A 15930-nucleotide genomic window follows, 5' to 3' on the forward strand; every position below is an offset into this window, starting at 1 on the left:
CAATCAAAAACTCAGGGATGAAGACAGTGAGAGCATCACAGTGCAAAGTCGATCCAAGTGTTCCAGTGATACCATAACAGACCCAGACAGAGCAATTCATGCCCTCATTGTAAGACCCCCAAACCACAGACAAATGGTCTTGTACATCAACAGGTAAGGGCAAATACCAGCGCTCGCAGGCCGATGCAATACCGTGCACTGCGGCCAGCGCACGGCTCAACACACATCTATAACCCCCGTGCAAAACAGGAGTTAACATGTCCAAAACCTGCGTAGCTAATTGCGCTCATCACATGGAAATTCAAGTTGATGAGGCTATTAGCTAATACCCCCGATGCAAAAAAAAAAGGGCACCCAACGCGCAGTTTTTACTCTCAAAAATTAACACCTGCCCCGAGCGTCTATTTTTCTATCACCTGGCTGTGCACAGGTTAGGAAAATGGACACCCATAAAACGGAGCATCCATTTTCCTAACCGCTGACAGCCACCGCTCCTGGCCGCCCAATGCCGAGAAGGATGAGGGATGCACAGTTTCCCCTAATGCCTCCTTTTTACCACGGCAGCCCATTTAAATATTAAATCAGGGGCCTGGGAGAGGTGGATCGGCGCTCATTAAGAGAGCGGGCGCTCAATCATGAGCACCCATTTAACGCACGCCAATACTGCACTGGCCTGAAAGTGCTCCACCCAGAACCTTCACAAAGCTCCCCAAAGTCGCATGAACAAAACTTCATACCAAAAGTAAAAGTACCAAGAACCTTAGAAAACCTTGCATACAATATGAGATCAACACCTTTCTGATGAAAAGCTACAGCCAGGCCCCATAATAAAAGCATTTTCATTTGAGATGAGACTTGAAAACCTAAATATACTCTACATACCGGAGAGGAGAGAGAAGGAAAAGGATAGAAACGGTCAAATAATTCACATCTATAAATGAGGCACAAAAACGTAAGATTTCCCATACTGGGTCAGGCCAATGGTCCACCAAGCCCCGTATCCTGTTTCCAACAATGGCCAATTCAAGACACAAGTAGCTGGCAACATGCTACTAATGCCAGCAATAAGCGGTGGCTATTCCTATTGATTAACTTAACGAAGGTATAAAAAAAGATTTTAAATAAATAAAGTTTATGGACTTCTCCTCCAGGAACTTATCCAATCCTTTTTTAAACCCAGCTACAACAACTGCCATAACCGCAGCCTCTGGCAACGAATTCCAGAGTTTGTGTTGAGCAATTCCAGATTTGTTTTAAATGTGCTACTTGCTAAATTCATGGAGTGCCCCCTAGTTCTTCTATTATTCAAAAGAGTAAATAACCAATTCACATTTACCCATTCTACTACTCTCATGATCTTAAAGACCTCTATCATATACCCCCTCAGCCGTCTCTTCTCCAAGCTGAACAGCCCCAACCTCTTTAGCCTTTCCTCATAGGGGAGCAGTTTCATACCCTTTATGATTTTGGTTGCCCTTCACTGACCTTTCCTCAGTGCAACTATATCTTTCTTGAGATGCGGCAATGAGAACTGCACATAGTATTCAAGGTGTGGTCTCACCATGCAGCGATACAGAGGCATTATGACATCCTGCATTTTGCCATTTCCTTCCCAATAATGCCTAACATTCTGTTTGCTTTTTTGACCTCCACAGCACACTGAATTGACGATTTCAATGTAAGTGAGCAGCGGCTCGGGCTTGTCCCCTGCCGCTAGCTGTAACTAAGGGAGAGGCGCGCGCAGGCAGGGTTTAGGAAGGGGGGGGATGGTTCGAGCTGTTTAGGGCAGCCAATGCTATGTTGCCAGCGATTTAAAATCCCGGCGCTGCTATTGGTTAGTGCTAACAGTCCTTGGGTCAGTCAGCGCGGGCAACGAGTGAGTAGGGAGCCCAATCTGAGCGGGGCTTTTCACTTTCCCTCCCACCCTCCCTATTGTGTCGGAAATGGTACTGTTGTTCAATGCATTGCTTGCTGTGAATTTTGTCGCAGTTGATGTGGAAACCCGAACCCAAGCTTAATGTGTATATAAATTGTTTGTTAATTGACACGGGCGGGTCTCATGCAGTCGGGTGGGGGGGGGGGGGGCTGCTGCATGAGAAGGTCAGAAGAACTAGGGGCTAAAGCTCATTGACCACGGCTTACCATCGCTGGGACGAGGCAGGGTAAGTAAAGGGGACGTGGTGGTGAGTAACAAGAACGGAACTGGAAAAGGGGATGGGGAGGCAAATTGGGCAGGCATGTTGTCGGCCACCTGTCTATTGTATGGGCTCAGGTTGTTGAAATAAACTGCGGCCCTTTATAAACGCCAACACCTGTCCGTATTATTTGAGGGGAGGAGGGAGCCTATTTAAGCCAAGCGCAGATCTTGATTCCTTTCTTACATCAGCTATGATACCTTGATCTTTTCCTGCGTGATAACTACTAAAATGGAACCTAACATCGTGTAACTACAGCATGGATTATTTTTCCCTATATGCAACACCTTGCACTTCTCCACATTATATTTAATTTGCCAAATGGACACACAATCTTCCAGCCTCGCAAGGTCCTCCTACAATTTATCACAATCAGCTTGTGATTTAACTACTCTGAATATTTTTGCGTCATCTGCAAATTTGATAACCTCACTCATCATACTTCTTTCCAGATCATTTATAAATATATTGAAAAGCACAGGTCCAAGTACAGATCCCTGAGGTACTCCACTGTTTACCCTTTTCCACTGACACAAAAAAAAAAAAAAAGTCCATTTAATCCTACTCTGTTTCCTGTCTTTTAACCAGTTTGCAATCCAAGAAAGGGCACCAGCTCCTATCCCATGACATTTTAGTTTTCTTAGAAGCCTCTCATGAGAGACTTTGTCAAACGCCTTCTGAAAATCCAAATACACTACATCTACTGGCTCACCTTTATCCACATTTATTAACTCCTTCAAAAAAGTGAAGCAGATTTGTTAGTCAAGACTTCTCTTGGGTAAATCCATGTTGATTGTGTTCCATTAAATCATGTCTTTCTATATGCTCTGTGATTTTGATCTTGAGAATAGTCTCCACTATTTTTCCCGGCACTGAAGTCAGGCTCACTGGTCTACAGTTTCCTGGATCGCCCTGGAGCCCTTTTTAAATATTGGGGTTATATTGGTCACCCTCCAGTCTTCAGGTACAATGGATGATTTTAAAGATAGGTTACAAATTTTTACTAATAGATCTGAAATTTCATTTTTTAACTCCTTCAGAACCCTGGGGTGCATACAGTCTGATCCAGGTGATTTGCTACTCTTTAGCTTGTCAATCTGGCCTATTAAGTCTTATAGGTTCACAGCGATTTGGTTCAGTTCATCTAACTCCTCACCCTTGAAAACCATCTCTAGAACCGGTATCTCCCCAACATCCTCATTAGTAAATACAGAAGCAAAGAATTCATTTAGCCTTTCTGCAATGGTTTAATCTTTCCTAAGAGCCCCTTTAACGGTCCAACCGACTCCCTTACAGGTTTCTTGCTTCAGATCTATTTTAAAAAGTTTTTTTTAATTAGTTTTTCCCTCTACGGCCAACTTAATTTCAAATTCTCTCTTAGCCTGCCTTATCAATGTTTTAGACTTAACTTGACAATGCTTATGCTTTTTCCTATTTTCTTCCAATAGATCCTTCTTCCAATTTTTGAAGGATGCTTTTTTGGCTGAAATAGCCTCTTTCATCTCACCTTTGAACCATGCCGGTAATCGTTTTTCCTTCCTCCCACCTTTCTTAATGCATGGAATACATCTGGAGTACGCTTGTAAGATTGTATTTTTAAACAATGTCCAAGCCTGTTGAACACTTTTAACCTTTGCAGCTGCACTTTTCAGTTTTTGTCTACCTATTTTCCTAATTTTATCAAAGTTTCCCTTTTCAAAATTTAGTTTTAGAGCTATAGATTTACATATTGACCCCCTTCTAGTCATTAGTTCAAATTTGATCATGTTATGATCACTGTTGCCAAGTGGCCCCCACCAATGTTACCCTTTCTCACCAAATCCTGCGTTCCATAAAGAATTAAATCTAAAATAGCTCCCTCTCTCATTGGTTCCTGAACCAATTGCTCCATGAAGCAGTTGTTTATGCCATCCAGGAATTTTATGTCTCTAGCATGTCCTGATGTTACATTTATCCAGTCAATATTGGGGTAATTAAAATTGGAGAAATTACTTACCTGATAATTTATTTTTCTTTCGTGTAGACAGATGGACTCAGGACCAATGGAATGTACAAAAGCCACTCCTGATGGGGGCAGGAGGCTGCCCACAGTCCAGTTAGCACTGCCCTTGCAAAGGCTGCGTCCTCTCAAGCCTGAATGTCAAGGCGATAGAAACTGGAGAAGGTGTGCATGGAAGACCACATTGCCGCTCGACAGGAGACAGCAGTTTAACTTCCGCCCAGGATACTACCTGAGCCCTAGTGGAATGAGCTTTAACCTGAAAGGGTAATGGTTTTCCTGCCTCTACATAAGCTGCCGTGACTACCTCCTTGATTAACCAAGCTATGGTAGCATGTGAAGCTACCTTCTCCTTCCCCTACTGTCTCCTTCCCCCGTGAAGAACAAACAAGCGGTTGCTGCGACTGGTCTCAGACGGCTTCGACCTTTGTGTCTCACCTTTCTCTCTGCTCTCCCCGCTAGCCTTGGGAAGATGGCTACCGCCGCATCCTCATGTCGCTCTCTCCGGCGTCCCCAGAATGGCTATGGCAAAGCCTCATGCCATGTTTCTCCTAAGGGCCTCCTAGGGTGCGCCCGCACACGCCACCCACGTCTTTATCCTCGTCATGTCGGGAACCTCGGAGGCGTCCCCCTAGAGTGACGTCACGCCATCCGGGTATTTAGCCTACCCTTGTTTGCTAGTTTATCGAGTTAGCAAGGATCGTGAATGGACGGAAAGCCTCCGGTCTGAGCTACTCTGCCGCTTCCTTGCTGCCGCTGGAAGCTCTCTCTGCCCTTCGGGGTATTTCTCTAACCTGGGTACCTGCTCCTCAGGGGCTCTTTGCTTTCTTTCAGGTGCCTATCTGGAATCAGGTACTCGCTCCTCGAGGGCCTGCTCTCCCTGGTTCAGTGCCTGTGTTCAACTACTTTTGCCTGCTGGGATCTCCAACTATACAGCTACCAACTTAGTGAGTAATCTAACATTCTCAGTCTGTCTCATCTACAGCTCTACTGCACTGGGAACCTGCATCCGGATCTCCCTCTATCATCTCTGGGAGAAGGGTCCCCTTTGCCGAGGGATCCTGGACTGCTACCTCTGGATCACCTCACTACTGCCACCTCTGGTGGTATACATCAGCTGTATAATAAAAGACGAATCTCTGTGTTTGAGCGTCCGGAGTCTAGCCTAGTACTGTGGCTCCTCACGGAGCTCCTCCCCGTGGGCGTGGTCATCTCCACAGTACCCAAGAATCCACTCAAACACTTCAAAACCATAAAGCTGTCCGTCTTGTGCACTGGTTCTGAAAATTCCAGATACCGCACCAAAAGCCTACTGACATTTAAATGGCGGAGGAGGTGGTAGTCTTCCGTGTCCTTGTACCTATCTAGGGACAGCAATGAAATGGACCGATTCAAATGAAACTCTTGAGACTACCTTGGGCAAGAAGGATGGAACGGTACAAAGTTGTAACGCTCCTGGGGTCATCCAGAGGAATGGTTCCCAACACGACAATGCCTGTAGTTTAGACATGTAACGAGCAGAGCATATCGCCACCAGGAACACCATGTTCAGGGTTAACAGGTGTTAGGACAGACCATGCAGCAGCCGAAAGGAAGGCCCTGCCAAAAACTCCAATACTAGATTAAGATTCACAAGGGAACAGGCCACTGAAGGGATGGCCGGAGGTGCTTTACTCCTTCTAGAAAACAGGACAAGTAAGGATGCGCCCAGGAGGGTTCCAGTCACCTCACCTACGAAACAGGAGAGAGCCGCTACTTGGACCTTCAAGGAGTTAAGGGACAACCTTTATTTACGCAGTCTTGTAAAAATTCCAAAACCAGAGGGATTTTCATCATCTGAGGGGCAACACCACGTTCCTCAAACCAGGCCTCAAATAATCTCCAGACCTGCACATACGCTAAGGACGTCAAGAACTTTTGCGCACGGAGCAAGGTGGTATTTAATGCCATTGAATATCCACACTTCAAGGGCCAAACCTTAAGACAAAATCAAGTCAGATCCTCAAGCAGGTCCCTATGCACTGGTAAGCACAGGGGGGGGGTCTCTACTAGAAGCCTCCGCATGTCTGCATAGCACTGGCATCTGGGCAAATCCGGAGCCACTAGCAGGATTAATCCCCTGTGGTGCTCGATCTTGCAAATGACCTTGTCCAGCAGGGGTCACGGAGGGAAGGCGTATAGTAAGTCTTCTTCTAACCAGGTCTGAACAAGGGCATTGATCCCCAGGGATCGCTGATCTCTTCAGAGACTGAATAATCAGGAAACCTTCGCATTGCGAGATGTGGCCAGCGATCTACCAGCAGCTGAAAGGTTCTGGCCGACAATTCCCATTCTCCTGGATCCAGACTCTTTCTGCTTAGAAAGTCTACTCTAACGTCTTTTCCTGCAATGTGGAGGCCGAGATCATCTGTAGATTCGATTCCACCCATTCCATAAGAAGATCTATGTCCAGAGACACTTGCTGGCTCTTGGTTCCTCCCTGACGATTGATGTAGGCTACCGTTGTCAGAAATCAAGCAGACCGCCTGACCCAGGAGCATGTGGCTGAACTGTAGAAATGCAAATCTGACTGCTCGGGCTTCCAGGCGGTTTATGTTTCAGAGTGCCACTTCCTTGGACTGATGCCCAGGGGCCGTCAATTCCTGATGGTGAGCTCCCCATCCCTGGAGGCTCACGTCTGTAGTGAGAACTAAAACTAGCCAGTTCGGAAGGGACAGGCTTACACCTTCCCCAGGTGATCTTTCTGTAGCCACCACTGGAGCTGAGAACATAGTCTTGAGACAGAAGGTTCCAACGTTACAGCAGGAAGCGTTGGAGTGGATGCATGTGTGCCCTCACCCACAGTACTACCTCCAAGGTTGACGTCACCAAACCGAAGTCCTGAAGATAGCTCCACACCTTGGGGCCTATTGTGTTAGTCAACTGACACACTTGGAACACCAACTTCCTTATCCGCGATAGCGGGAAGAAGACCTTGTCCTGCTTGGTGTCAAACCAGACTCCCAGATATTCTAAGGACTTGGAGGGCTTGAGACTGCATTTGTCCATGTTTGTCATCCTGCTGGTCACCTGGAGACTCTCCTCTAATGACTTTGCCCGGATCAACCAGTCGTCCAAGTATGGGTGTACCAGGAGCCCTTCTTTCCTCAGTGCCGCCACCACAACCACCATCATTTTGGAAAATGTTCTGGGGGCAGTGGCCAGGACGAAGGGTAACGTCCGGAACTGATAAAGGTGGCCCAGCACCGCAAATCTTAAGAACCACTGGTGATCTTGCCGGATTGGAATATGAAGGTAGACTTCAGAAACGTCCAGAGAGGTTAATTACTCTCCTGGTTGTACAGCCATTATGACGGCACGCAGAGTTCCATGCGTAAATGACTTACTCATAGATGTTGGATGACGCTCTTGAGGTTCAGGATGGGGCGAAAGGAGTCCTCCTTCTTGAGTACAATGAAACAGATGGAATAACGCCCTGTATTTTCCTGGGGCATAGGTAGTGGAATTATAGTCCTTAATTTGAGGAGTCTTATCAAGGTAGATTCTACTACCAGCTTCTTGTGCTGGGAGTGGCACGGAGACATCATGAACCTGTCCCAAGGAGTGCTGTGAAACTCAAACGTGTATCCTTCTCATATGACATCCAGTACCCATTTGTCTGACGTGATCTCAACCTACCGTTGGTAGAAAAGGGACAGTTGACTCCTATCTCCTTGTTCCGTAGATGAGTTGGCAAAACATCTTTGGGGAGTTTGGGCTGAACCTGAACCAGCCCCTCTTCTGGGTTGTCAACTCCGAAAGGACTGAGACCTTCCCGAGGACTGAAACGTCTGAAATGTCGAGCTCCTGTAGGGCCGAAAGTGTTGGGAGGCCCTGGACCAACCCCCTCATAGGCAAGGGGCACTATAACCGCTTTCTCTTATTTTCCGATAGCCAGGGGACTGGAGATTCACCCCACTTACTAGCCAGCTTTTCCAATTCTCTCCCAAACAGGAGTAATCCCTTAAAGAGCATCTTTGTGAGGTTTGCCTTAAAGGTTGCATCCACTGACCAATTTCGCAGCCATAGCTGACTTCTGGCCGCTAACACTGAAGCCGCTCCTCTAGTTGAGATACAGACTAGGTCAGAGCTCGCATCAGCCAAAAAGGCAGCGGCAAGCTCCACAGCCTCTCTGGAATGCACCCCTGAGTCATCCATCTCCCTCGAGAGAAGCAGGCATGAGCGAGCCACCAGGGCACAACAGGAAGCAATCTGTAAAGTCATTGCTGTCGCGCCAAAGGCTTAAGGATGGGCTCCATCCACCTATCATGCTCATCCTTTAAGGCTGCTCCTTCCCCCACTGGGACAGATGTTCACTTTGAAATGGCACAGACCTGGGCATCCACTTTAGGGAAATGCAGACATTCTCTTGCCACCGGATCCAGTGGGTATAGAGCTTCCAATGCTCGACCATCTTTAAAACTCACTTCCGGGACGACCCAGTCAACTCCTGGATGGCCTCCAGCATCGGAAAATAGCAAGATGCTTTCCGTAGAGACACCAAGATGGGATTCTTCTTTGGTTCCATCATAGGGTCCACGAGAGAAACTCCCAGAGTCTTCAGGGTCTGGGAAATCAGGGCCAGCAATTCATCTCTATGGAAAAATCATGACATGGTCAGATATGGCTCTAAACCTGGTGGAATTTCCTCATCTTCCAAGGAATCTGGATCCCTTTCTTCGTCCATGGTGTCTAAGTCCCTGCCAGGGATACCCTTGGTGAGACGAAGCATGTCTCAAGGCCTGCCAATAGGGCTGGGAGAGGGAGGCCTTACCGGCTGGGTTCTGCCTGGACAGGGGCAGTTGAAACAGACTGTGCCTGTACGAAGGCTTGAAGGTATTGAAAAAATTCCATCAAGAGAAAGCCGCCAGGTCCATGCCTAGCCCAGGGGTTACTGGGGTAGGTGCTGCTGAATTTCCTTCTCCCATAGCAGGCCCAGCCCCAGGATTACTCCGATCCTGAGTGCTACCAGTTAAATTTGTGGCTGACCCATCCTCTGAATGAGAACTGTTGGGCTTAGCAAAGTCCTGGGAAGCCAATTTCCCCTGGGCCTCCTCACAGTGCTGACATAGGTCAGACTGTGTAACCCTAATATGGCACTTATGTAACTTTGCTGCCGGAGCCATTAGGAATGGTAAGTGCGTGCGATGCCGGCCAGCACTTGAAAACGTGTGCGTACAGATTTTGAGCACCTCCATGGAATCGCTTAACGTTGAAGCGCACGTATGCACGCACATATGAGCGATGTTAAGTGCATAGCGCGTGCGCAGAGATGGCACACAAGACAAGAGGTGTAATGTTCCCCTGATGAAGCATAGTGATTGCGAAACACCGGCCGTGTCAGGCTGTTCTTTCAGTTTTTCCAGCAAGAGCTATTTTCACTATATGTCTCTATGAACTGTGAGAATTTAAAACTGTTAGTTATGAAAAATATGGTTGGTTTTTTTTTAAGAAAAATGGACAATTAAAAGAAGAAAAATAAAGATTTTTTTTGCCCCTTTAAAACACTATATTAATGAAGGTGAATGATTGAAAAGACCAGTTGGTTTCTTTGTATACACAACATCTGGATTGCTGACACCTTCATTTAGGCTTTTAGATTTTTTGGGTTATGTGATTTTCTAGTTCCCTCCTTTTTTTGGATGGTAAATGATATCCCCCATTATTACAGCACTACCAATTTGGTTAGCTTCCCTAATTTCTCTTAGCATTCCACTATCTGTCTCATCATTTTGGCCAGGTGGACAGCAGTATACTCCTATTGCTATACTCTTCTCCAACACACAAGGAATTTCTATACATAAAGATTCAATTGTGATTTAGGGGCCAATGCAAAACAGTGCGCTCAGCCGAGTGCACTGTTTAACCCGCAGTTGGACGTGCATCCACAGCCCCTTATGCTATAAGGGGATTAGTGCGTCCAACCCCGCCCCCCCCCCCGGCAAAATCAATAGCACTCACTCCATGCAAACACGTGTTGATAAGGCTATTAGTATTTCACCCCAAATGTAAAAAAAAAAAAAAAATGTGCACCCGACCCGCACATTTTTGCTCAGAAATTAACGCCTGCCTAGAGCAGGTGTTAATTTCTGAGCACCCCAAAAGGTTGTACAGACAAGCAGAAAAAACTGCTTTTCTGTACATCCTGCGATTGTGCACCCGTTAGGAAAACAGAAGCTTGTAAAATTGAGCGTCTGCTTTCCTAACTCGCGAACAGCCGACCTTTCATGGGGGCCCTCTGCCAAGGAGGCACTAGGGGCACACAATTGACCCCAGCGCCTCACTGGCAGCACAACACCTCGTTTACATATTGCATTGCTCACCCAGGAGAGGTACCTGAGCACGGGTTAAGAAAGCAGACGCTTAACACTGAGCATCTGCTTTCCGCGCACATTTATTGTATTGGTCCCTTAGACTCGTGCAGGATCCTTATCCTGTTGGACTCTATGCCATCCTGGACATAAAATGCCACCCCACTACCACCATCAAGTTGCCCCTCTCTTTCATTGCGATAATTTGTATCCTGGTATAGCACTATCTCATTGGTTATCCTCTTTCTACCATGTCTCTGAGATGCCAATTAAACCTATCTCATTATTCACTGCTACACACTAACTCTCCCATTTTACTTCTTAGAATTCTGGTATTGGCATATACAGTGGACCCTTGAGTTACGACCAACTTTCCCGGTCTTGAGTTACGACCAAATTTCGAGTTACGAACAGATCTCGAGTTACAACCAAAATATTTCCATGGGGGGGGGGGGGGGGGGTGTGGAGAGAGAGAGAGGGAGCATGAGCCTAGCAATAATGCCCTTTAACTAGGTAGGTATTTATACCCCTATATGAGGCCCACCTAGTTACTCGAGGTGAGGTGTAGGTATTAGTGTAGGGGTTAGGGGCCACTTTCACATGCAGAGTGCGACGTACAAACAGAACAGTGCACTCTTGTGATGATTTGATGACCTTCGGAGTGAGGAAACTCACCCAAAGATGAGATTTGTGCAATGTTCTCTCAACCTAGCTTGATGTTACCCAGATAGAGAGTCCATATGCAGATATCGTAAAGGAACTGGTGGAGGAGGTGAAATTGTTGTTTCTGGTAGGCTAGGCACATTTTATAACTTTTTGGTGAGTACACTAGGAAATTATTGGTGTTTCTGGTAATTACAGACATTATATAACCATTTTTTATTATAGAAATGGTTAGGTAAGGGGTGCTTTTGGGAGGTTTGGAATGCATTATGGCTATTTCCATTATTTCCTATGGAAAAAAAAAGAGTCTTGACTTACAACCAACTTGAATTACAACCAGCCCTCTGGAACCAATTGAGTTCGTAAGTCAAGGGACCACTGTATACATAATGTGTTTTTTGTTTGTATTAACATTCTGCTTTTCAGCTGACAGTGATAATTTGAAATCTTTTAGCTCAAGTGATTCTTTACTTATAGGCACATGGACTACTTTTGCTTTTATTGGAACCTCTCCATCGGGGTGCCCTATCTCTCCTGTTTCATTAGCATCCTTGGAAGATACCTCCCTCTGAACCATGCACTGCTGAGTGACTGTCGGCTTTCCCCCTTGTTCTAGTTTAAAAGCTGCTCAATCTCCTTTTTAAAGGTTAGCGCCAGCAGCCTGGTTCCACCCCGGTTAAGTGAAGCCCATCCCCTCGGAAAAGACTCCCCCTTCCCCAAAAGGTTCCCCAGTTCCTTACAAAACTGAATCCCTCTTCCTTGCACCATTGTTTCATCCATGCATCGAGACTCTGAAGCTCTGTCTGCCTCTGGGGGCCTGCGTGTGGAACAGGGAGCATTTCAGAGAATGCCACCCTGGAGGTTCTGGATTTCAGCTTCCTACCTAAGAGCCTAAATTTAGCTTCCAGAACCTCCCTCCCACGTTTCCCTATATATATGCACCACGAAAGCAGACTCCTTCCCAACACTCACCCCTTTTCTTAAATCCTCCTCTAGAATGTCACTGCACACTGCTCCTCCAGCCTGTCCCCTGCAGAGCATCACATCCCTCCGGGTCCCCTTCTAGAATGTCAATACACATTATTTCCCGGGGGCCTAGAGCATCACACCCCTCCCCGTCCTCTTCTAGAATGTGAATACACACTCCCCTCTTCTAGATCCTCAGAGCCTCCTAGGAAGCGCCCCACCTCCGGCGAGTACCCCGCTCTTCAATGTTACCGCACACTGCCCCGCAGTCTTTCACACACGGGGCCAGAGCGGTACCGATGCTGGGTCCGCTCTGTATAAAGAATCCTCTGCAGCCCACCTCTCTCCGAGACGGAAGCGGTCGCCCCCGCTCCTCTCCCGCCCCCGGCCTCTTACCAGCACAGCAGGACTCCGCCCAAACCGGCCAGCAGGATCGCGAAGAGCGCGGGGAAGAGCGGCGACATTTCCGGGGCAGCAAAGGGCCTGCAGCCGCCCGGGGCCCAGCCAGCCGGAGGAATACAGAAGCCAACCGCCCGCTAACCCGGAGTGAGAAATACAGAACCGGGCCAACCACCTATTAACCCGGAGTGAGCATACAGAGCCGGGCCAACCACCCGCTCGCCGGGAGTGACAAATTACAGAGCCGGGCCAACCGCCCGCTAACCCGAAGTGAGAAACACAGAGCCGGGCCAACCGACCGCTAACCAGGAGTGAGAAAATCAGAGCCAGCCAACTGCCATCAACCGTCTGTGAGAAAACCCAAGTTGGAATAATTGCCTGATAAGCGCAGAGTGCCAACCCCGACGAACCGCCTGCTAACCAGAAATGACAGGTCAGGATCCAGGGCAATAGGCCACTAATTTAAGAGTGAAAGGCTATAAAACCAGGAGTTGAGTGGCAGCCTAGTAGTTAGAGAAGCAGGCTACAAACCAGAGAAATCAGGGTTCAAATGCCACTCCTTGAGAAAATCATTTTACCCTCTGGAAATAGGGAAATGCCCATAGTACCTAGCCTCCACCACTCTCTCCTCCTTTCCTGAAGTCATAGTGGAGGAAACTACTCATCTATTCTCTTCCTCCAAACTCACTTGTTCCTCTGGCCCTGTCCCTACTGGATTCCTCAGCTTCATCTCCACTGCAGTCCTCCCTTCCATCTGTCACATCCTCAGTCTATCACTCTCCACTACTACTGTTCCTGCTGCCTTCAAATGTGCTGTAATCATTCCCCTCCTTAAAAAAAGGATCCTGTCCTGCCAATTATATCTCATCTCCCTTTTGCCTCCAAACTACCTGAAGGTGCTGTTCACCGCCGCTGTCTTTACTTTCTTACATCTCAAGCAGTTCTTGATCCATTTCAGTCTGGTTTTTGCCCTCTACATTCAACAGAATTAGCCCTTGCCAAAGTCTCCAATGACTCTGTCCTCATCCTTCGTCTGCTGCTTTTGATATTATTGATCACCAGCCACTCCTTGATACTTTGTTCTCACTTGGATTTCGAGACTCTGTACTTTCTTGGTTCTCTTACCTCTCCCACTGCACTTTTAGCATTTCCTCTGGTGGTTCCTCCTTTATTGCCATTCCACTATCAATTGGTGATCCTCAGGGCTCCTCCATGCTGCCCTCTTCTCACTATAAATTAATTCCCATGGTGCTCTTTCCTCTCATAGCTTTCAATACCATTTTTATGCTGATGACTGCCATAGCTACCTTTGCACACCAGAAATTTCACCAGAAATCCATAAGAACATAAGAAATTGCCATGCTGGGTCAGACCAAGGGTCCATCAAGCCCAGCATCCTGTTTCCAACAGAGGCCAAACCAGGCCACAAGAACCTGGCAAGTACCCAAACACTAAGAAGATCCCATGCTACTGATGCAATTAATAGCAGTGGCTATTCCCTAAGTAAACTTGATTAATAGCTGTTAATGGACTTCTCCTCCAAGAACTTATCCAAACCTTTTTTGAACCCAGCTACACTAACTGCACTAACCACATCCTCTGGCAACAAATTCCAGAACTTTATTGTGTGTTGAGTGAAAAATAATTTTCTCCGATTAGTCTTAAATGTGCTACTTGCTAACTTCATGGAATGCCCCCTAGTCCTTCTATTATTCGAAAGTATAAATAATCAAGTCACATCTACTCGTTCAAGACCTCTCATGATCTTAAAGACCTCTATCATATTCCCCCTCAGCCGTCTCTTCTCCAAGATGAACAGCCCTAACCTCTTCAGCCTTTCCTCATAGAGGAGCTGTTCCATCCCCTTTATCATTTTGGTTGCCCTTCTCTGTACCTTCTCCATCTCAACTATATCTTTTTTGAGATGCGGCAACCAGAATTGTACACAATATTCAAGGTGTGGTCTCACCATGGATCGATATAGAGGCATTATGGCATTTTCCATTTTATTAACCATACCCTTCCTAATAATTCCTAACATTCTGTTTGCTTTTTTGACTGCCGCAGCACACTGAGCCGATTTTAAAGTATTATCCACTATGATGCCTAGATCTTTTTTCTGGGTGGTAGCTCCTAATATGGAACTTAACATCATGTAACTACAGCAAGGGTTATTTTTCCCTATATGCAACACCTTGCACTTGTCCACATTAAATTTCATCTGCCATTTGGATGCCCAATCTTCCAGTCTTGCAAGGTCCTCCTGAAATGTATCACAGTCTGCTTGTGATTTAACTATGAATAATTTTGTATCATCCGCAAATTTGATAACCTCACTCGTTGTATTCCTTTCCAGATCATTTATATATATATTGAAAAGCACCGGTCCAAGTACAGATCCCTGAGGCACTCCACTGTATACCCTTTTCCACTGAGAAAATTGACTATTTAGTCCTACTCTCTGTTTCCTGTGTTTTAGCCAGTTAGTAATCCACGAAAGGACATCGCCTCCTATCCCATGACTTTTTAGTTTTCATAGAAGCCTCTCATGAGGGACTTTGTCAAATGCCTTCTGAAAATCCAAATACACTACATCTACCGGTTCACCTTTATCCACATTTATTAACCCCTTCAAAAAAATGAAGATTTGTTAGGCAAGACTTCCCTTGGGTAAATCCGTGTTGACTGTGTTCCATTAAATCATGTCTTTCTATATGCTGTACAATTTTGATCTTCAGAATAGTTTCCACTATTTTTCCCGGCACTGAAGTTAGGCTCACTGGTCTATAGTTACCCAGATCGCCCTGGAGCCTTTTTTAAATATTGTGGTTACATTGGCCACCCTCCAGTCTTCAGGTACAATGGATGATTTTAATGATAGGTTAAAAATTTTAACTAATAGATCAGAAATTTCATTTTTTAGTTCTTTCAGTACCCTAGGATGCATTCCATCCAGTCCAGGTGATTTGCTACTCTTTAGTTTGTCAATCTAGCCTACTACATTTTCCAGGTTCACAGTGATTTCGTTCAGTTCGTCTGACTCATCACCCCTGAAAACCATCTCTGGAACTGGTATCTCCCCAACACGGAAGCACAGGATTCATTTAGTCTTTCTGCAATGGCCTTATCTTCCCTAAGAGCCCCTTTAACCCCTCGGTCATCTAGTGGTCCAACCAACTCCCTCACAGGTTTCTTGCTTTGAATATATTTAAAAACGTTTTTATTATGAGTTTTTGCCTCTATGGCCAACTTCATTTCAAATTCTCTCTTCGCCTGTCTTATCAATGTTTTACACTTAACTTGACAATGCTTATGTTTTATCCTATTTTCTTCAGATGGATCCTTCTTCCAATTTTTG

The 15930-nt window shown here is 46.2% G+C and overlaps 1 protein-coding gene across 6 annotated transcripts in view; it reads right to left on the bottom strand.

Moving 5' to 3' along the window:
* The window catches only part of KIAA0100 (KIAA0100 ortholog), a 294167-nt gene extending 281404 nt beyond the window's left edge, over positions 1–12763 (bottom strand). The window contains exon 1 of one of the 6 annotated variants that reach the window (XM_029611003.1): positions 12570–12750. In XM_029611003.1, coding sequence (XP_029466863.1) covers positions 12570–12637 — 68 coding nt within the window. In that variant the 5' untranslated portion in view covers positions 12638–12750. Of the gene's footprint in view, positions 1–12569 lie in introns of all 6 variants that reach the window. The other 5 variants (XM_029611004.1, XM_029611005.1, XM_029611006.1 and 2 more) reach the window with 5 other exon arrangements.
* Between the last annotated feature and the right edge of the window lie 3167 nt (positions 12764–15930).

Source organism: Rhinatrema bivittatum, chromosome 8 (genome assembly GCF_901001135.1).
Source record: "Rhinatrema bivittatum chromosome 8, aRhiBiv1.1, whole genome shotgun sequence".
In the NCBI taxonomy this organism is placed as follows: domain Eukaryota; kingdom Metazoa; phylum Chordata; class Amphibia; order Gymnophiona; family Rhinatrematidae; genus Rhinatrema; species Rhinatrema bivittatum.